This window comes from Ramularia collo-cygni (assembly GCF_900074925.1).
Source record: "Ramularia collo-cygni strain URUG2 genome assembly, contig: RCC_scaffold03, whole genome shotgun sequence".
In the NCBI taxonomy this organism is placed as follows: Eukaryota; Fungi; Ascomycota; class Dothideomycetes; order Mycosphaerellales; family Mycosphaerellaceae; genus Ramularia; species Ramularia collo-cygni.
Window position 1 is genome coordinate 758,637 of NW_019716257.1, and position 21,118 is coordinate 779,754.

Sequence of the window (21,118 nt, forward strand, 5' to 3'; positions counted from 1 at the left end):
CAGGTGGTTGGCGGGAAGGTGATGGGGATGTGGTTTGGTGAGAACTTGGAAGTGAAAAAGTTCGGAGAAGAAGACACCCAAAATTACTAGCGGCCGCGCTCCCGATCCGAGTAACACGACTTTTGACACACACGGAATTTCGAATGTAACTTCACCACGCTGTGAGCTCTTGTCTAGCCAGCGACATCGAACTTCACCACCGACCCACTACTAACCGCCAAAATGGGAGACGCAGAAGTGTACGTGCTACGAACGATGCGCAAATGCAGTTGAGGTCGTGGCTAACACACTCCGCGTGCAGGACCGCCAGCAACTGGAGACTCGTCGAGGTCGGCCGTGTCGTGCTCTTCGCCACCGGTCCATTCGCCGGCAGGACCGCTGCCATTGTCCAGATCATCGACCACAAGCGCGTACGTGGTATCCCGAGCGACTTGTCTGAGGAGGAGCAACTATGAAATTGGAGGACACGGGAACTCACACTTTTACAGGTCCTCGTAGATGGCCCATCATCGGTTGAGGAGCTCGCCGTTCCACGTCACGCTGCTCCTCTCAAGAGCCTGTCCCTCACCAACATCGTCATCCCCAAGCTCCCAAGAGCCGCTGGTTCCGCAGCCCTCAAGAAGCAGTGGGAGGCCGCTGACGTCGATGCYAAGTGGACTGGAAGCTCCTACGCGAAGAAGATGGAGCAAGCATCGCGGAGAAAGCAGCTGAACGACTTTGAGCGCTTCAAGGTCATGCGTTTGAGGAAGCAGGTATGTTGGAGAGATTGGCAGGAAGCAGATCGYGAGGCTCTCAGTGTTCGCCGTTGTGCGGCATTGCAATGCTGGACGGACTCTCTGCTGCGGCGCACTTTTGTTGTTGCACACACAGCTGACTCTATGAACAGGCTCGCTTCGAGGTTCGCAAGGCCATTGCCTCGGCCAAGGCCAGCGCATAAGCTCCAACGTAGTGCACAGTGCGCTTCTGCATATCACACACATCACGGAACTTCGAAACGTCCGAAAAGCATTATGCTGGGATCCAGATGGTCCAGACCGACTGTCTGGCGGATAGGCTGGCGAATCGGGGAATGAAATGGCTGTCTTCAAGGCTTTTGGTAGCGCTTCAAATGCATGGCCTCGCTGAGGGCTTCAACGTCAACTTTTCCAAATATACTGCTCTCGTCTCTCACACTGTCCAGCGTGTAATTCTTTGTCATTGCCGTCTGTAGAGTAATCGCAGTCCCCTGATCACGTGTATAAATTCTGTGCGGGCACTCTTGGCAGTAAACCCACTTCCAGCTTGTACATCAGCATCTGAGCTTTGAATCTCTAAACCGAAACACCCGCAAAAATGGCCAACCCACGCATTGAGGAAGTTGTCGACGAGCCGGAGAAGGTGCAGGATGTGGAGGAGGACTCCTCGGACTCAGACGAGGAAGGTGGTGATGCCAACATTCCCGCTGGTGCTCAGGTTGCTGTGCACAGCAGGAACGAGAAGAAGGCGCGCAAGGCAATTTCAAAGCTTGGGCTGAAGCACATTGACGGCATCACTCGCGTCACTCTTCGGAGACCAAAGAACATCCTCTTCGTCATCAGCAACCCAGATGTCTACAAGTCCCCCAACAGCAACACCTGGATGTAAGAGGATTGGCATTGGGTCATGGTCGCGCACAATGGCTAATCAGGAAACAGCATCTTTGGCGAGGCTAAGATCGAGGACCTCAACGTGCAGGCTCAGGCTTCCGCGGCCCAGCAGCTTGCAGCACAATCCGCCAACGAGGCTTCCCACGACCACTCCGCCGACGGCGCTGACAAGGGCAAGACCATTGAGGAGGGTGCCAGCAAGCCTGCTGAGGAGGAGGAGGATGACGGTGAGGAGGTCGATGACACTGGGCTTGAGGCCAAGGACATTGAGCTCGTCATGGCCCAGGCCAGCGTTAGCCGGAAGAAGGCCGTCAAGGCACTCAAGGAGAACGACAATGATATTGTCAACAGTATCATGGCATTGAGCATATAGGTGGAACGGAGGATTAGACGATGTCAGGCTGCCTTTTCCAGCAAGTAACACCTGGTCATGGCAAGATCTGACATGTGATGACTGCGACTGAGATCTGTCACGCTTCGTCGCCAGTAGCCGCTGGGCTTCCTCAGCGATGGGGCGAGACATTACAACTTCAGAAAATCGCTCAAAATTTGCTCTCGGAGATTCTTTTTGACCCGCCACTCTTTGCATGTTCGAGATGGGCCCTTCCCACGTGCACCGTTTGCGTTGCCCCCGTTGCCGGTGAAAGACGAGTGCCTGCAATTATGTTTTGCAGACCAAGGGATTGGATGGTCGGAGTGAGGCAATCGCTCCTTATCCATCACGCTTCGCATCTCAAAAGGTTTCGTAGAGATTGTTACATCCTGTCAGATCGTGGTTCTGCCAAAGTTCCTACCTCGAATCGAAAGCGCCGGGTGAATAGTTTTGCATTGCGTGTCAAATTTGCCAGCCTTTCAAGCGTAAGGGACGCAGAATCCGGAATTGCGACTCCTTCACGAATCTGTCTCGATTGAACTGCGTAGCAAGAGGTTTTGTGTTATGGGTCTGAAGTGAAGCTCGAGGGCTGTAGGCGTCGGAGGGTGAGATCTTCCAAATGCTTGCTCGGTTTGGAGACGCTTTTACCGGCCCTGCAACATCACCTCGCTCAACTAGCCTCACACCACACCACTCCTCACCCAGCAACATCTCTCACAATGGCGGCTACGGTATGTCAAATCTGCGTGCAGTCACAGGTGTTAATTGTTGAGCCATTGGCTCTGCTAAATAAAGCACCTCTGCATACATCGCTGTCGCTGTCGCCGCGGGAAAGACAGCATTTTCACGACGCCAGCTAACAGGCATATCTCCGCAGCGTTCTGCAGCCCTCAAAGTCGACTGGGCCAACCTTGGCTCCAAACTTGGTCTCAGAGGCAACACTGCCGCCGCGCTCGCCAACTTCAAGAAGCGCAACGACGATGCGCGCCGCCGCGTCCAGGTCCTTTCTCAGGAGTCCCAGACCGTCGACTTCGCGCAGTACCGCAGCATCCTGAAGAACCAGGACGTCATCAACGACATCGAGAAGCAGTTCAACGCTTTCCAGCCCAAGAAGTACGATGTGCAGCGACAGATCAAGGCTATTGAGGCCTTTGAGGCACAGGCTGTCAAGAGCGCCGAGGAGACCAAGGGMAAGGTCGATGCTGAGCTGAAGGACTTGGAGAAGACTTTGACCAACATTGAGTCTGCTCGGCCATTCGACCAGCTCACCGTGGTATGTATCCGGCAGAGCCAGCATGCCGTGTGTCAAAGTCACGTGATAACATTGGCTAAACATCATGCTAGGACGACGTGGTCACAGCTCGCCCAGACATTGACAAGCGCGTTGAGCAGCTGGTATCAAAGGGTCGCTGGTCCGTTCCAGGCTACCAGGTAGGTCACAACATTGGTCGTGGAAGTTGTTCGAATGCTGATAAAGTCAATAGGAGAAATTCGGCAACCTCTCTGCGATATAGGCGTCTACGGCACAGCCACACTTTCATAGAGTCCACTGTGTATATAAGCTTGTTGAACACCGTTCATGATCCGCGACAATATCCGACCGCTTGCATTTACCTCTAGCTCCCTCCCCATGCATCAGAGATTCACTCCGTAAGCAGCAGTTGCTTTTGACATGGCTGGTTGCCAAGATCCTGGGTGTTTCAACTCGGAATGCATTATGCATTCATGCACTGCCTGCTGGTGCTAGGCAGGCCGCAGCTTATGCCACGCTAGATAACGTGACCATGGCAGATTCTCGACCGGCATCCTCGCATCAACCGGAYACTCGAGCTTGCGTTTCATCGCGAGCCGCCTGTCATACTTCCCCCTGCATGCACTTCCCCAGTAACCAAATTTGTCCATCCCGATGTCCCTTGCTGTCAATCGCTCCGACAACAGTGATCGGACCCAGATGTCGGTCATTAACAGATGATAGGATCCGATGCCCTAACTAACCGATTCGTCTGCACCACATCGCGGTCTCGTCACGACTCGTGTGTCCCGATATGGCGAGAATACGCCGGTAGCCAAAGGAACGCTCGGTGAGCGTACGTTGGTCCGAAGGGCCACTGACTATACAAGCGCCTGGTGCTTACGATAGACGCGATCGAAGCAGCGAAATTGCCATACAAGTGCATCCGCTCTCTTTTGGGATAGGCCAACATTTTGCGTCATTCTGACCTCGATTGAACGATGCACTCTGCAATGACGATACGGACATGCTTTGAGCTAGTATTGCATGGACACTACCTGCCTGTTGCCCTTGTGTTTGCCAAAGCCCATGTGGAAATAGTCCGCGCCAGTCCGCAATTATGAACTCGATTCGGGAAGTTCTCGTAGCTCTCATGTCAATTTGCAATTGATGCTGGTTTCCTACGTTGCAGCTGATGCAAGCCACCTCCGCTACGTGGAGTCTACTACCACTAGTATGCATTGCTGCTCCTGTATGTCTGTCTGCCGAATTCCTCCCAGCGACACTTCTTTTCGGTGTCGCGCTGTCCTATCGTCTGTGACACGGCGGCAATCGTCGATTCTGCTGGTGACCTGAGAAGCTGCCTTGCCGTATGATACAGGCTAGGCCGGCCATGTGAGATCTCTCTCAGCGCTCATGCATTATTTGCCGGGTTGGCCTGAGTCAATCTCTCGGCGCAGTGGTCACATGAAGGGGAGCCGCACGCCTCCCAACTGCAAGGTTCTGAAAAAATCGGCGAAAAGTCTCAAACCATCATGTGAGGATGTTGGGGTGGCATGTGGCTCACGCCGGCGGAATGGCAACCGCGATGATGGCGCTTCATGTTGCTACGCACTGAGAATGCCTTCCCGCAGCCAGCTTGTGGGCATTTGAAAGGCTTCTCCCCTGTGTGACTGTTGGTGTGAATCTTCAGGCTGGATGGTCGACTGAACGCCTTGTTGCACGTCGTGCAAATGTATCGATCCTGTGATTGCGGGAAGGTCGCCTGCGAAGAAGGACTTATGTAATGGTGATGTTCCCAAGGATTGCTAGTCGGCATATGAGGCGGTTGCTGTACCGCCTGGGGTGGGAAATTCGAGGGCAAGGGGCGCTGCTGATACATGTTGTGTGGAACTGGGTAGCTGGGCTCTGTGGGAGAGAAGTAGGAACTTGTTGAACCTGCGCCAGGTGAATTTGCGTAGGGTGATGATGTGTATCGCGCAGAGCCGTATGGAGACATGTTTGGCTGAGACGGTACAGAGTCGCGCTTCGTCATGAGTTGGAGTGTGCGTTGATCGGCTGGGTCGGTGTTGTTGATGGCTGAGCCCACAAAATACGGTGGACCGGACAAATTGCTTGCAGACGGACTTTGGGTACCCTCTAACACGGAATCGGTACCTAGAAGGAAAACAACCTTTAGCAATGTCTCAATGAAGGTGTCAGAAGGTGGCATGGTGATTGTGGCTTGATGGATACATGATCATCCGGGACAGTCTCCCAGAAATCCACGAGAACAGCCCAGGATCTTGCGGCCTCTGTACAAGACAGAAACTGCATGGGAGGTGTTTTTCGGACTTCAATCATGAACTTACGCAAAGGTGCCGATGTATGAACGGCTGTCCGCGGACTGGTCGCTTGCTCCTGAGCTCGTGATCTGGMGTCTGTTTGATACTGCTGTGGCGATGGCTGTCGTTGCTGTGCCTGCYCGAGCAATTGCGTCGACGTTTGCGCGTGTTGAGAGGCTGCGTACTGAGTTAGCATTCTGGGCGGGTAACGTAGCGTCTTACGCAGGTTACGCGTGGAGGAGTTACGGACCTGATTCGAGCGTTGGTCGGTCTGCGATTCCAAGTAGGTTCGAGATGGAGGGCAAGGACGGCTTGAGGCCATCGTCTGATACGGGAGAACCAGAAGACTGTGGCGAACGGGTCGCAGCATGATGGTATTGGTGCTGCTGCTGCTGTTGCTGCTGTTGGGGCTGCGGCGTTGATGTGTAGCTTGCATATGGATTGGCATTGTTAGATGCGGCGATTTCAGGGTGCATCTGTTGTACTCGTGTCGGATACATGGCGTATTGCTGGGGATAGCCGTTGAAAGTCTCGCGGGCTGGGTATGCCATCATACCAACGGCTGCCATTCAAGCGTTTGTTTGGTCGAGAAGGCTTCCGGAGTGAAGTAATCAGAACCAGCGGACCGGAGGAATTCGATTTGAAGCAATACAGTAACAACGGCCTGAGACTGTGTGGGTGGCGAGGATGGAGAGGGAGGGGTCTTTGATATCTGCGTGGACAGTTCGGTGAGCAGGGGAGTTGGCGAAGCAGACGGGCGCCGGACGCGAATTGGAGGCACAGTAGCACACAGCACTGGTAAATTGAACGTACCGGGAGGTCCAGCATAGAAGGGCGGCACACCCTCTAGCTCTGCAGGAGATACACCAAGGCGGATGCCCTGTGCTGGCCGGCGGCAACAAAGTGACCACTCTGATCGCGTGGGCGCCGCTGCGTAGCGCAAGTCTAGTGCTGACGGCGGCGGATCCTAGTGCTAATCGTTGGCGGGTTCGGGAGATGGACCGTTTACGGCCAGTGAGACTTCGATGGAAGGAAAACGACGCGCTCGCACGTAGGGCTAAAGTCCACTTGGCAATTGATCTGACGGACGCCTCATGGAGATCTTTCTCGCGTGCGAGAAGATCTGGTGCTCAGTGCGTGAGTTTGATGTGGTCTTTCTCGGCACCGACAACAAAGGTGCGCAGCGGGCTGTTGTTGTGGTGCTTCAGGTTCCCTTTCCAAGCCCGCCCTGCAGGTCGCTCTACCGATGCGAGTAGGACGGATGGGCTGTCTGTCACAGATGCGGCGGCGCTGTCAATTTGCAACAATCGAGGCGGCCAGGGTCGTGCAAAACCACCGCGGTCAATTCACCTATCTTGGACGAGCTTGAACATGGCAGGGTTTGCAACTGAGCACACGGGCCAAGCGGTATGGGTGCGAACGAACTAACTCGCATCATTGCGGCGCGGGCTGTTCTCCTCTGGCTGTGAGAGGCCGTCTCGTGCCGCTGCGCCCCTGCCACCGCACCCACCTACAGACCCAATGCACGCTTCTGCGCCAACGCCGCAAGCTCATCATCGCAGACGAGATGTCGAGAGCCGCTCTGCCCCTCCGTTTGCACCCAGCGTGTCATTGGCGTACATGCAACTGCACCGTGCCGATGCGCTAGCTCTCCGATTCCAGCATGGCGAGCGATCATCGTCTTTGGCGTCATCAGTACCCCCGCTCCGGTCGATAGCAAGGGATGCGTGCCATCCCTATTGACCGAAGTTTGAACAATGCCAACGGGCCACGGCGACGCACAACAGCGACCACCGCGCCCGATGGTGCATCCGAAGCAGAGTCAGAATGTGTGGAGTCTTGGCCTCGGACCTTCGGACCTTCGGAAGTTGGTGATCTTCGCTTAACCTAGATCGAAACGTGGTTTGCAGGGATCATCACTCGTGTCCCGCGACCTGAGGGGACTGTCATACGCTTCTTTCTGGCTACGGGCTGTCATCGACCATCATCAATGTGGCTCCGAAAACAACGTCTTCACCGCGGCAAGTCGGGCTCCTTGCACTCGATTGCGTATGGTCTGCCATCGATTGATTGAAAGCGAGTAATAACACCCTCACTTGTGCAAACACCGCTACTCCGGCCCGAGCTCAGATAATGTCCGACGAAACGCATAAACCAGTGCCAGGAGACTGTGGCACAGCACAAGGACGCCTTCGCGCATCCAGGGTCATGGGCATAGTTGTTACAAACAGCACATTCGTGCATCCGAGCCACATCGTGCTGCTAAGCGAGCAAAAGTCTCGCCCGCGCCACCTCTCAGACAGTCCGTAAATCACGGGGAGGAGGTGTCGCGTTCGCCCATCAGAGAGATGATCATCGCAAGATCGACTCAGTCTTCGAGCATGGCTGCAGATCAGCCAGGTCAGCGCCTACTGTGCAAATTTCTAGCACGCCGAGGAGAAACCACCCCGAGTGCGAAATGTCCTGCTAACCTCCGACACCAGTGGGTCTGGTCGAGAGATTGGCACGGATAGCTTCCGTGCAACGAGAACGTGAAGCTGGGCTCGTGTCAATTTCCTGGGTTCTCCCTCGTGTCGGAAGAGGGTTTTCTATCGAATGCAGGCGCCATGTGGTACACACGCGTGTGGCATGGCATGGCATTAATCTACTTCGGTACTCGTGTCCATGGTAGCTCTGCTTAGTGGCCCATGGCCCACTCGGTGGCGCTGACGACAATCTTCCCACGCGGCGATCCACATCCAAACTGCAGGCGGGTCGGCAKATCGCACTACTGCATACCAAAGACAGTGATGCCAACGCAGTCTGGGCCACGCCTGCTTCACCTCATGACGATCTCCCTTGTTGTCACTTGTCACTAATCGAGATCGACCACTGTGGCATTTGTTGCATTTGGAACGGCTTTTGCCTCCACGGGACCCCCGTTTACTGTCCGCCGCGGCATTGTCGTCGGTCACAGTCGGGGTGATGGGCGGCATGGTGATCGGTCTTGTCGCGGCCCACGGGCTCCACTTGGCTACCTGCTTGGCACCAAGGCCCCTTGTCTGTTTGCATAAGGTTCCGCGCGCGGCAAAATGTGGATGATCTGCCCGGCTATTTGCACAAGTCTGTCCAACTTAGATGGTATGAAGTCATCTTCAAGTTCGAATAATGAATAGCCTGGAGCTTCGAAGCTCACTTCGAGGATCGCGGTCGCTCTTTGACAGCTGTATCGGGCATGAATCGTGTAACGCAGGTGTTCAAGAACGCACCTTTCCAGCTGGACCGACCACCTCGCCAAAGGGGTGCCCCGCAACACAGAGAGCGAAGGAGGACTCACGAGTGCAGAGCGGACCATCATTAGACACCGTTTTACACTCGAAATGCTCCGTCGGTGCATGGACGACCAACAATCTATCTCATTTCGCCTATGGAGACCTTATCTTGCATGCCCACTTCTCGGAGAGCTCAGAGAACTACATCGTTGCATTGACGCAATTTGAGTCCTTGAATGATGGACTGCAAGATCATTCGCAGCCAGCAGCGGTTCGAGGGATTCGGCAAGTAATGTCGGCTAGCAGCTCAGCTCTCAGGCTCCCACAAGACAGCCCCTGAAAATACAGCCGAGTGTGCGGCTGGTCTCACTGGCCCGCATATCTATGGAGAAGAAAAAGATACAATCATCAAGCTGGCCCGTTACAGACGAACCCTGCGTAGAATTGGCGAACCACTCGTCGACAACATACCAAGCGGAGTCACATGGACGTCACGTCACATCACTGCGTATGATCCCCTCAGGAGTCCGCTTCGAGGGTAACGTTTTAACGATAGCCTCAACCGCTACCAGAGTAAACGGTAGGCATTCGCTTATTCGGGTCGGGTGTCACTGGAGTTCCATTCGAACAGACGGTGCTCCGGATTGTTGCTCAGTCGGCGCTTTGCTCTGATGCGTCAAGTTTGCAAATCTCTTTCGAATGTCCGAATCCAGGGCGCATCGGTGGGCACGTCGGTTAGGAATCAGCTAATCTACTTCCTTCGATCGACAAGCCATTAAGTGTGCGTGGTCGAGATCTACATTCACAAGTGAACGCCTCCAGGCGCCATGTGGCATGCGCAGGATCTAGACCACAACCTTGCAACGCTTCTGGGCGCCATGTGGTAGTCTCGCTCCTTGCAGCGCCACTGTATGCGACCAAAGTCATCGTTCTTGTCACACCGAAGCAGAAGTGGAGACTCTCTGACATCAGAACGGAACAATGGTGACTTTCATCACATGCCCTGCAATCAGCAGCCTCCTCTGGAAGTTGTCGACCGAAGAATCGGTCGTTGGAAGGCTGCTTGATTGAATAAGTACGGTAACCTCAAGTCCTTCTGCCAGCGCTTCTGCAAGGCAAAAAAGATGATAGATGTCAAGTCATAGTGAGTGTCCCTCGTCTATCGCCGTTGGATTGCGTAGGGTTGAGTTAGACAGAGCAGTTGTCATATGTACATCAGCACGATGGATGCGTACAACGTTTCTGAGTCGGCCATTATCATTGATATCAGTAGCAATAGATGGTTGGGGTAGCAACTTCAGCGGAGATCGCAAAAAAGACAAAGATATTCATGGACGACGGTTACTGCCGAACATTGTTGAACGCCGTAAGCTGTCGTCGAGATCAAGGAATTTCAAGTGACAGTGCAGAATTACATTTCTCACCTCGTAGCTAAACGCTTGTAGTGTGGCGCGGCCGACCTATCTTTCGCTCTCGGTCAAATGTGCGACAATATGCAGCAAGATGAGCTTTGATTGGAACGTCACTACATGCACTATGCTTGGGTATCATCAAACCAAAGTCACCCTCCATGTCCTCGCAAAGTCCACCGCGGCTGGTCACTGAAGAAGCTACCTGCGTATTTGCTCGCTCGGCTACCGCTTCGCCTGCTGTAGAAACGACACGAAGAACTTCCGGAAAGCAAATATGTCACCGGCGATGCTCTGGCAGTAGGATTGAATGCCCTCATCGCCCACCCCAAGGGTTCGTAGTTCTGCTTGCAGTTGATTCTGATAACCGGCACCATTCTTTCGCAGGATGGTCCACTGTAAACTGGCAGCTTCCTGCAGAACGCTGCGCATTTGCGCATCGCCCGCACTGACCTTGTCGGTAGAAACTAGTGTCCACGGAAGAGGGGCAAATTGGGAGAGGATGAATCCATCAAAGCCAGGCAGGGTCGGCTGGGGAATAGTGTCCGCACCTAGTGCAATATCGGGACCACCCCAGATGACAGTCATCTTTGTCACAACTGAGAAGGCCAATCGTGCGCTTTGTGGATCAGCTGGATCGCAGGAGAAGCGTGTCACCGATGCGATGAAGGTGTCAAAGATGCCTTGGTTCGACGCACTCACAAGAACGGCGCCAAGTTCATTGTTCAGGATAACCAAGACGAAGTTCAGGTATTCGCGCTTGAGTTCCCTGAGCTGGATCTCGTCATCTGTGCCGGCGGCCGGTTGAGACAAGCCAGTGAACACGCGTGAGAAGAGTGGCGAGAGCAGCTGGTCGAGAATACCGGATATCTCAGCTTTGTATCCGTACACGACTTGCCCTAGTGTGCGGAGGAACATTGCCATCTCGTCGTTTGACGAAGCCGACGACAAAAGTCCGTCGATCCAGCGTGGCAGTTGTGGTAACACATGTGAAGCGAGCACGCCGAGGAATCGCGAAAAAGCGCTGCGAGCTGCGGCACGAATGTCGGAGTGGCGCTTGAGGTTTTCCAATGCTATGAGCACACTATCGCTCGCAGTGACGAACTCCTGCGACACCTCAGTTGGAGGAGGTGCTCCGCTTGTGACACCCGGAGTCCAATCAGAGAAACCGTAAGCCAGAGATCCCAGTGCCATTACAACGTGATGTGACTGTAGAACCGATCGCTCATCACCCTGGACCGCAGCTTGCAAGTGGTTGGCGAGGTCTGCCGCCAAAGGCCCTGTTACCGACTTTGCTATGGCAACTTTCGTCGCTGTTGGAACGCTTTGGGTCGAGGACACGAGACCGATAGCCTCAAAGAGATATAGTTGATTTTGAAAGGTCGCATCAGAAGATTGCGTGTTGTCTTCTGACGAGACGTCGTCATCGTCTCTATCGGCAGGCACTTCCGCCTTGATGTTCAAAAGGTCGGAAATGGCGTGCACGACAGTCTGAGCATATTCACCAAGTTGTGCCCGCAGGTGTCGAACAAACCTTTGGRAGAGGTACCATGATCGCAAGCGTATCTTGTTGTGATCACTGTGAACAAAGGAAACAAAGTTTTCCATGACCCTGGGAATCGAGGCCGTATTCTGCTCGAAGTACTGCACATATCGTACACAGATCTCCATGTACTGGAGCTGAACAGCCGGATGCGGGTACGAAGCAAGGTCAGAACCGACGAGGGTCGACATCATCTCCACCAGACGAGAAGCGGCCTCTGAAGTAGGCTTGGTCTTGTTGTAAAGGCCACCATTCTTCGTTGCGAGCTCACCAAAGTGATGCATCTCCAGCAGGGCGAGATCAAGGTCGCGCCAGTTCGGCCGATCTGCTGACCCTAATCGTCCTAACGTGCTGGCTACTGCCTGGCTCAGGGTCTCAGTGTAAAGCACTTCATCTATCGCCGCCACAGTCTGCTGTAGCACGTGGAGGCGCTTACGCAACTCCTGAAACTCGGCCTCGTCGGTCTGATCATCTTCATCACCCCATGATGCTGTCTCATCGTATTTCATTTTGGCGATGATGGCGTTCAGGATCGGTTGAAGCATGCTGGAATAGTGACTGGGCAAGTTGCCTTTTGACTTTTTCAACTTTCGGAACATGGTGAGAAGATCCGTCAAGGATGGGATCACTGCAGAGCAGATTTCATCGTATTCGTCTGAGAAGAAACGAAGCAAGTGCGGCACGAAGGACTGGAGCAGCTGATCCGCCCTCGCTCGAGTCTGATCGTCAATGGTATCACTGTCGAGGACCTTGACAACGTCGAAAACTGCATTGTTTACAAGTTTCGCGACCGTCTMAGCCAAGTCGGTGTCGTAATCTGGCGTACTTCGTAGTTCTGCGAGCGCTGGGCTCGCTACGAGTTGGCCAATGATGGTGGGAAGGTTGAGATAGTTGATGAGCTCGACCTTGTCATTGGGGGCCATCTTCTTCCCCACAGTCTCTGTGAAAGTGTCGATGGCTGCGTCCCTTGCCTTGGCCTCTTTACTCTCAGAGTTGAGTGTTCCTTGCTGGCCCGCAATATCGAGTAGGGCCGTTTGAATTCTCTCATTTATCACCAGCCATATATCAATCCAGCTGACCCACTTTGCGACAGTCCTTAGGCACATCTCGACCAGGCTCAGGTCCAGCTGCGTCCAATTCGACAAGATTCCCTGCCATACCTCGGAGATCTTGTTCACATGTCTTGTCCTAACCAGATCCTTCAGTTCAGTGCTGCGACGTTGCTCATCTGCGGTGCGTGGGATCATGACATCGGCAATCTCATCATGGATGGAGCTTAGGATGCGCAGAAGCATGATTGTGGCAGCCGTGTGTGCTGGACTGGCAGCAGCGTGAGAGCCGGCCAATGCAATAAACTCGTCGAAGAAGTCGGGCCAGTCGGCCGCGTATAGGGACGTGAAAAGGTATGTGATGGTCTGGGTGAGTTTGTTTTGTATAGTGGGTGTGTCCACTTCCTCCGTTCCGGCCCCATACCGCCGCCGCACATAGTCCATGAGCCGATGGCGTACGTCGTTCAGGGCGGACTGGTCCAGTMGCTGTGTCTGTACGGCATTGTTGACGATTTCCAGGCACACCAGTCGCACAACTTCGGACGGCGTGGGATGGCGCGTGAACAGCACTAGGCATATCTGCCAGGCATTGGCGTCCTCGCGTAGGCGAGTGAGGAAGTCATATGCCTGTATCTTGGTGTTTTGGTCGGTGCTAGGGTCAAAGGCAAGCTCGATAGCTTGTTCGACCTGTGTCTCCATGCTCGTAAAATTGTACTCAATCGTGTTCGTGCTGGTCTCTTCCGGTGGCTCGCAGGCGAGTGGTAATTCCAATCAGACTATGACAAGCATGCTAGGCGCAGCGAAAGCCAGCCTATTGCTCCATGCTGGCAATGTGCGTGTAGATGGGGTTTGGGAGAGGGCGGTTCGTTATGGTCGTTTAGCTCGGCGGTGAGTCAAGCAAGGAGCGACTGTTGGCTAGTTGTGCCTTGATCGAAGATTTGGACACGAGTTTGACAAGCCGGTTCGATTGTGTGGTGGCAGTAAGTGTGATGAGAGGGGAACAAAAACAGTGTGCCCTTTGACGAAGTTCGATATCAAAACTTACCCCACCGCCAGACTAAGAATGGAAGAGGCACGTGCAATCTGAAAGATGAGTGAAGTCATACTGCACAACCACATGCAAGTGTATTATTCTGTTCATTGCTCGTTATAGACATGTACTGAGCCTTCATCAACATCCACTCATCGCGCATCCGTTTTGCCATATTGCTCCCTGAATGGAAGAGGGGTCGTCGGTCCCGCGCCCCCGCGGTTTCCATATCCACCAACCTGCCCACCGGAGAGCTGTTGGAAAGCAGTGGTTCGAGGGGTGAAGGGAGGAGCAAATGTCGGAGTTTTGGGAAGGTTGAGGAAAATCGCCCTGTTCTGTTCTCTTCTCTGCTCCCGGCTCAGATCATCATCCATGCCATACATGGAGAGTTTCTTCATCTCCAGGTCAGATTGATAATCTGCCTCTCGCTCTACCCTCTCCCCCTGCGTGGGAAATAGACTCCAGATGGAGTAGCCTAGATACAGCGCAAAAAGGAGACTATGTTTCATGGTCAGAGTCATTATTCATCACAGGTCGTTTTGTCACTCACGTCATCACAATAGCCACCGCGAAGGTAGCCCGCGCCTGTAAGCAGTACCCCTTGTTCGCTGCGTCGGCATAGCTGCAACCTTTACTGAGATACCATGGCAAGCTTCCCGAGCGTAAATCTGGATCGCTGGTGTCTGGCCTGGACTGGTTGTATATGCTGACCGAATACAGAGCGACCAGCAGCGCATGCGCAAATACACTGATAACTGGTATGAAAACGTGGAGCACAAACATCGCACTTTTGACGAGCAGGATGAACATGCTCACGACGGATATCACCATGTTGAAGGTGGTCATACTACACTTATGTTAGCATTCTCTTGCCGTACTCGAAGTTGTCTCTCCATGCACGTACTAGCTACTCCATATCTCAGGAACATGCGCCGGCCTCCAATTTGCCAAATCGTATAGTATTGAGCTCGGCGCGCTGTTGAAGCCTTTGTCGAATCCATTCTGCCAGAGCTTGGTCCGGTAGGTATTCGGATGTGCCACTCCGACGAGCGTTAGGTTGGCGACCGTCAACGCGAACTCGATCATCATGAGTCCGATGAAAATCTTGGGCACTCTCCACCGGTGCGCGAGCATCATCCTCATACTGGCAACGCTACTTCGGCGACTCCTGCGGCCGCCTTCGCGCAGGGCAGAGGTAGTGTCGGATCTGGATGCGTAGGGCGATTTGGGGGCGCTGCGTAGGCGCACTGGCGCGGGCTGCCGGTGCAGGACAGTCTCAGATGTGTTGGTCTCCGTCTCCGTTGTCTGCTTCTCTTTCGAACCGTCGCGACGGTACACTTTACATCGAGAATTAAGTACGCGAGGGGGCTGAAGTGCAAGGGAGAATCAAAGCCTCCATACTTACATGTAGGACATCGCACGAACCCATGCGCCGCCAGTGGCACATCACGCAGGTCGGCACACTGCCTTGCATGCTGGTTCTGTCACCTCAGAGCCTGGAGCAGCCAGTGAGGTTGCGAGCTTTGGCGCCAGGTCCGTGAGTGGAGTTGTGGGATTTAAGGTTCGACTGGTGAATGGCGAGCAGACCACAAAGATGCAAGGATCCCACAAGGTTCACATTTGCTTTGTGCAGCGAAATGCTTCATCACAACTATTCAACAAGAGCTTTGCATTGGTGGCCAGCTTGGTAGCCACATGTAATCGCCCCGTTTGGAGCGCACTGTCACTTGGAGGTGCAGCGGCTTGCTTGACGCGCAACGAAGCACTTACATGCTTCATTGAGCTTCTGTTACTACCTCACATGTATGGACCGTCCTGAATCTAGACTTGTAGACGCCGGCGAAGACGCCTCCGTTGACAGAGCAGTCAATGAAGGGGGACCTACCGGTCTGCTCTTGGATCGTACATGCCGCAATCGACCCCTCACATTTTTTTCAAACGCCATCGGGCCATCTGTTCCAAGGTTGTTGAGAACTACTCACCATGTAGGTCGGCCGACGGCGCCGTTGTTAACAGCATCTGAATGGATGCAGTCTCATGCAGAACGCGGGAAATTATTCATGGCAATGGACAGAGGTGGACAGAGAAGTCCGGAATGTTCGCTAAAATTTGGTTGGCGTCAGAGCGTACAGCCCTTCTGCGACTGCTACCTCCACCATTCCTTCTCAACCACGGCGACCTCGAAGCTCCCATCATCAGAGAAAAGTAAACAAAAGGGGTATCATTCATAATCAATCACGCGCCAGCTTCCATTGATTCTTCCAAGCGCCCCCTCAGCATCTTGCATTGATCCTCGAATCCCGAAATGATGTCTTTGCACTCAGTGCCGCACCATCGACTCTGCAGCTTCTCGTCCCAATCACTCTTTGCAAGTTCGTGCCTCGCGAGCTCCGCGCGCTCCTGCTCCCTCCGTAGTTCAATGACCATAGTCTGAGTTTGACGCAGATTACGAGCAGCCGTTGTAGTGATTTGCTTGCCCATTTGAAGGGTGTCTGTAATCTGGGACAGCGCATGCAGAACGTCTGCCGTCTCACGGTCAAGCCTCTGAAGTTTCTGCACGGTAAGCAAATCAGGGTGCGGGACGTGCTCTTGTAATGACTCTACCATCGGAATGGTTTCCTCGGCGATGCCAGGATCGAGTGGAGCTGAGAATGCAAACATGGGATATAGACTCTGGGCCAGAGTCTGTAGGCTTTTGCTTTGGGCGTTGAGGTGTGAAGTTGTGCTATTGGTCGAGGTGGTGAGTCTCTGCGCAGCAGCCTCCAGACTCGTTTGGTTGCCCAGATCTTGTAGCTGCGCAATTGTGCGTGGGATGAGAGGATCCTCGGAAGTGGTGGTGTACGAAGTCATTCGCGCGATGGTGGTCATGAAATCCTCCAGGTCAGATGAAAATTTGGCAGACTCCTCGTCCCGATCAGCCTCGGGCTCATGGTGGCCATCGGGCGGCTTGTCGCCGTTGCCGCCAAAGGGTTTTGAGAAGTTGCGAACGTGGTGTGAGGACCCACTTTGTGATGAATTGGCATACGAGACATCGATGCCCGAGTCTCGCGATATCTCCTCCTTGCTCGGATCCTCCATCCCGTCGCCGCCCTCCTCTGTCACGCCTTCTTCGTACTCTTCATCGCTCAACTGATCAAGTTCATCGGCCAGATTGCCCAAATTTCCACCGCCTGGCTCTTCATCGCCGGCCATACCAAAGTCTGCGGAAAGCTGCGAGGCATTTGAAAAGCGGTGGCGATCGCGCGGTGTGGTGGGACTCCGATCGTTGTTAGAGGAAAAGCTGCTTGTCCGGCGCCGCAGATGCTCGCGATACTGTGAGCTGGGTGACGTTGACGTTTCGATCGGTGACATGTACGAGCGAATCGGCGTCAACGGCGGTGATGGTGCCCTCTCCATGGCGTGCGTGGGTTGTGGATGGGATGCAGGTCGTTGTCGACACTAGCAAGTGGAGTTTGATTGTATGTCATAGGGAGGTGCCCGAATACTTAATAAAGTATGTACGCTAGGAGCGCACCTGCATTAGCGCACGGCTAGGTCCGTGGGTCTCCGATCGAGACGGGACGGTACCTACATCAGGGTGCCAGAGATCCGACATCAACAAAAGACAACCCTCCCGTCTTCTTCGATAGATCGTTGGAACGAATCAACAACCGCAACTCATACAGGCATTGTATCTACTCGTACATCAAACTTTGCCTCTATCATCCCGGTCGTAATCATGTTTCGTGTATCACCACACTGTCGCCACGTCGAATGCGCCTGCGCCTGGTCCGGGCTTCCTGTGCTGTTGACGATGAACCCGACCGCTTTCACTACCTTGCCACAAACGCTCCTCGCTAATGCTGTCAGAACCCCTAATATCACGGCGCAACGATACTTTGAGTAGTACAAGCTAAGGGGTACTCTCCCCAGACTCGAGGCCTGTCGTATCGCCCCTGCGCCTCTTCCAGAACTTGAGACCGCGGAGCCGACTGCGACTGCGACTTTCGCGCAAGGGTGGGACGGACTTGCGAGCATCACTGCTAGAAATCTCCGAGTCTCCACTAGCTACGCGTGCTATGGCGCGTGGCGAGTCAGGCTTGGACGAGGCGAGACCTTCCGGAGCCGTAGTACTTGGCAAGGCGGAAGTGGCAGAATCGTGATGTATACTGTTGCCTCCATGTTGCCAGGTGTCGGGAGATCCATCGCTTGAACCTTTATGACGATCGGCTGCTTTTATGCTATCGCGGTCTATGGGCGCGAGAGACGATGCCTGAGTTGAGGACGGTTGTTGTTCAGTCGTGGCGGTCGCTGAAGTTGTCGTTCTGGATCCTGATGACTGAACGGAAGGCCGCGGCAGAGCAGGGTTCTGGTTGGAGGTCGAGCTCCTCCTCTGTATGGCTGTAGCAACCGCTGTAGCAACCGTTGCGGCAGCTCTACTCGGGGACTCAGGCTTGCTATTTCTACCTGGCGAGGAGGGCGGACTGCGAGAGCCTGGACTACCCTGACTCGTGACCAGAATTGTTGTTAAGCTGTCGTCTTTGCTGCCACGTCTAGATCCGGGATAATTTTGATTAATCTGCCAACTGGTATCTGCCGATCCTCTCCTTGATCCTGCTGCGGCGACGGCAGCAGCTGCAGCCATATTGTGTTGAGCGTAGGTGATTTCATGCATGTGGTTGAGGGCAACATCTTTACTCGAACGTCTGCTAGACCCTCCAGTTGGAGAGAGCTGCAACACACTGGGCCACAGCACGGGCGTGGATGCTCGCTTTTGCTCGCTCGTTGGCACCCCCAAACTTGCACGCTGACGGTGTTCGCCCGTGGTGTTCCTGGATGACGACCCATGTGTTTCACCAAGTGCCTGTCTCCTGGTGGGCGATGTGGGTGTCTGTGGGACAACAGTTGAAGCCGCTTGCGATTCGCCCTGGCGCTGTCGTGTTCGGGCTTCATCGACCGTTTCGGATGATACGGAGCCATACGTCAGCAGAGAGCTGCCGCGTTGGATATGAGCTTCCTGCCGCCTCGTCTCTTCGGCAATCCGTTTCTCCCACACGTCATTGTTCTTTTCCAGCTCCGGCAAAGTACAAGAAAGGTTGRGCATGACCTCGGAAATCCCATGGAAAAGTGGTAGACCAAAAAGATTCATGAAGCCTTTCTGACTTTGCGCTGCGGCCAGGGCATCCTCTTTGTTCGGTGGACCACCGAACAGACATGTAGGAATCTGCAATTCTTGTTCCAGCTCGCCCTGTCGCGAAAATTCATTCATCAGGATCTTGGCCCATTGAGCGGATATCTCGAAAGGTCGTGCGACATTTGAGATATCCGCTGCCTTTATGAGCAACGCCATTWCCAGCTCTCGTGCATGTTCTCGATCTTTCTCATTCCAATCGACCAGATGCATGTCGCTCTTCGCCACTTTCTGCTTGAGTTCACGAAGGTACCCCATGTACTCAAAATGACGCTGCATATCCGTAGCCAATATGGTAGTGATMATGGTCGATCGGAATAGCGCAATGTTACCCAAGATAGGCCAGTGCCGACGGATGAGCTGCGAGTAGGCGGCACAGTGGTAGTTCTCCAGGACAGATTTATCGTTGTATACGTGGKCCAGCTGGTTGCCGCTCGCCACGAGAAACGCATTGTTGACACCCGGATGGCCAACATCGTGTCCCACAGCCGAGACGAGCAAGATCAACGCGTCGAAGGGCGTCAACAATTGCTCCAATGCGCTGAGTTCCTTCTTTGGGGCAGCAGCAGGGTCTGACGGTAGACAGAGTCGCACGTCGCACAGGAAACAATACAGTGACTGAGTCACGTCAACAGCATGCCGCCAATTGTGATAATGCACCTCTCGCTCATGCTTGTATTGTCGTCTTGCGGCAAGAATAAAAGTCATGAGCTCAGGCCTTGCAAGGCCGTACTGCCTAAGTGCTGGATGGCGCAAGATATGCTCCAGCATGACCAAAGCGGCGTATGCCAACTCGTCCATGTCGAACTCATGAGCAGGGAAGTGCCACTTCGCGACTGCGTCTTCAACTGCGGCTCTACGCTGCGAAGAAAGGAGCTCATCCGGTCGATGGGTCGCAACGCGAGGCTCGACATTACTTGCGATGCTGATGATTAAATTGCGCGCCATATCGGAGGCAAGATGTCGCGCAGGCWTCCTGGTGACCTCTTTGACATGCCCCACTAATCGATCCATGGCATCGGAGCAGAGGGGACTCCGCATGGTATCAATGGCGCCAGACTCCAGGTAAGGACTTTCACAGGATTCCTCCGATTCGTTCTGAGCGTCGCTGCTCACGAGCACAAAGGCTGCAACGCGCTGTGGATGCCGTCCTTTCTCCACATCGGCGACGAGGCTGCGCAGGAATAGTAATGCCTCCGAGTTTTGCGCATTCGCACCTCCATCGTTGAACTCCACCAAGACGACAGTGTTGCCTTTGCTTGCAAATGTGGATAATTTGTCGGCACACTCTGCAGATCGCGAACTGACAAATACTGTACACTGTCAATATGGAGAGCAAAACAGGCATGGACAAGCTCCCACCTTGCCGAAAGCTGCCCTGGTCGACGTCCAACAGCCGGCGCACATTATYGTATACATCCGCTCGCGACGGGTACTGCACACGGTCGCGCGCCGCTAGAGCTGGCGGATTGGAGCCATGGTAGAGGGCTGATATCTCATGGTCGGTCCCTGGGCAGAAGTAGACGACACTACACTGCCCGTCATCGGCTTCTTCCATTTGCGAAACACCTGCGCAATAGACGGTCGCATGCACGACACTCGACGGAGAGTGGTGCCCAAGGCGTTGCGGATCGGGGACGCCGTCGCGGCCGCACGAAATGTGGTGAGTGCAGGTTGCACAGCGCGGCGATCGTGGTGGTGGTTGTGGTGTGGTGGTGGTGGCAGTAGTCGACGAAATCGCGGGAGTGAATGGTGGCGGCAAGCAGGAATGCGCAAGGCGTATCTATAGAGCAGGAGACATGGAGGTGCAGTGCGGTGCGGCAACAGCGAACGACAACACCGCAGCGGTTGGTATGTAGTACCGTCGCTACTAGTCTGCAGTCTGCAGATGCAATTTGCGTGAGGAATGGGTAATGCCCCCCGGGTGCCGGTTACAAGCCTCGTTCAGCGGATATGCCTGTCCATCGCAGTCGCCCAGAGGCGTTACGTAGTGTCCGGGTGCTGGTAGAGAGCGGAATTGCAACGGACGGCGTGGTGATCAACCGCAACAGCAAGTCGCATGGGTCACATCACTAATCCGAGTCCCTCATCCTTCACCAGCTTCTAGAAGCAT

General features: G+C 54.2%; 8 protein-coding genes; 3 read left to right on the forward strand and 5 right to left on the reverse strand.

The window, feature by feature from the left end:
- Window positions 1–222: 222 nt before the first annotated feature.
- Window positions 223–937, forward strand: RCC_02651 (probable 60S ribosomal protein L14-A; the record flags this gene model as incomplete). XM_023767942.1 has 4 exons in its annotated part: window positions 223–239; window positions 302–410; window positions 489–752; window positions 887–937. The coding sequence occupies 4 exons, from the start codon at window positions 223–225 to the stop codon at window positions 935–937; spliced, it is 441 nt and encodes a 146-aa protein (XP_023623710.1).
- Window positions 938–1,332: 395 nt separating this feature from the next.
- On the forward strand, window positions 1,333–1,998 carry RCC_02652 (probable Nascent polypeptide-associated complex subunit alpha; the record flags this gene model as incomplete). XM_023767943.1 has 2 exons in its annotated part: window positions 1,333–1,619; window positions 1,674–1,998. 2 exons carry the CDS (start codon window positions 1,333–1,335, stop codon window positions 1,996–1,998), a joined length of 612 nt encoding a protein of 203 aa, XP_023623711.1.
- A 719-nt stretch (window positions 1,999–2,717) lies between these two features.
- RCC_02653 (probable F1Fo-ATP synthase subunit 7, mitochondrial) lies at window positions 2,718–3,512 on the forward strand (the record flags this gene model as incomplete). XM_023767944.1 has 4 exons in its annotated part: window positions 2,718–2,729; window positions 2,876–3,271; window positions 3,343–3,429; window positions 3,483–3,512. 4 exons carry the CDS (start codon window positions 2,718–2,720, stop codon window positions 3,510–3,512), a joined length of 525 nt encoding a protein of 174 aa, XP_023623712.1.
- A 1,242-nt stretch (window positions 3,513–4,754) lies between these two features.
- RCC_02654 (uncharacterized protein) lies at window positions 4,755–6,122 on the reverse strand (the record flags this gene model as incomplete). XM_023767945.1 has 3 exons in its annotated part: window positions 4,755–5,386; window positions 5,581–5,730; window positions 5,804–6,122. 3 exons carry the CDS (start codon window positions 6,120–6,122, stop codon window positions 4,755–4,757), a joined length of 1,101 nt encoding a protein of 366 aa, XP_023623713.1.
- Window positions 6,123–10,438: 4,316 nt separating this feature from the next.
- On the reverse strand, window positions 10,439–13,504 carry RCC_02655 (related to Exportin-T; the record flags this gene model as incomplete). The annotated part of the gene is made up of 1 exon (XM_023767946.1): window positions 10,439–13,504. The coding sequence occupies one exon, from the start codon at window positions 13,502–13,504 to the stop codon at window positions 10,439–10,441; it is 3,066 nt and encodes a 1,021-aa protein (XP_023623714.1).
- A 483-nt stretch (window positions 13,505–13,987) lies between these two features.
- RCC_02656 (uncharacterized protein) lies at window positions 13,988–14,978 on the reverse strand (the record flags this gene model as incomplete). XM_023767947.1 has 3 exons in its annotated part: window positions 13,988–14,333; window positions 14,386–14,682; window positions 14,740–14,978. 3 exons carry the CDS (start codon window positions 14,976–14,978, stop codon window positions 13,988–13,990), a joined length of 882 nt encoding a protein of 293 aa, XP_023623715.1.
- A 1,092-nt stretch (window positions 14,979–16,070) lies between these two features.
- Window positions 16,071–17,231, reverse strand: RCC_02657 (uncharacterized protein; the record flags this gene model as incomplete). Its single annotated transcript, XM_023767948.1, has 1 exon — window positions 16,071–17,231. The coding sequence occupies one exon, from the start codon at window positions 17,229–17,231 to the stop codon at window positions 16,071–16,073; it is 1,161 nt and encodes a 386-aa protein (XP_023623716.1).
- Window positions 17,232–17,727: 496 nt separating this feature from the next.
- RCC_02658 (uncharacterized protein) lies at window positions 17,728–20,563 on the reverse strand (the record flags this gene model as incomplete). XM_023767949.1 has 2 exons in its annotated part: window positions 17,728–20,318; window positions 20,368–20,563. The coding sequence occupies 2 exons, from the start codon at window positions 20,561–20,563 to the stop codon at window positions 17,728–17,730; spliced, it is 2,787 nt and encodes a 928-aa protein (XP_023623717.1).
- Between the last annotated feature and the right edge of the window lie 555 nt (window positions 20,564–21,118).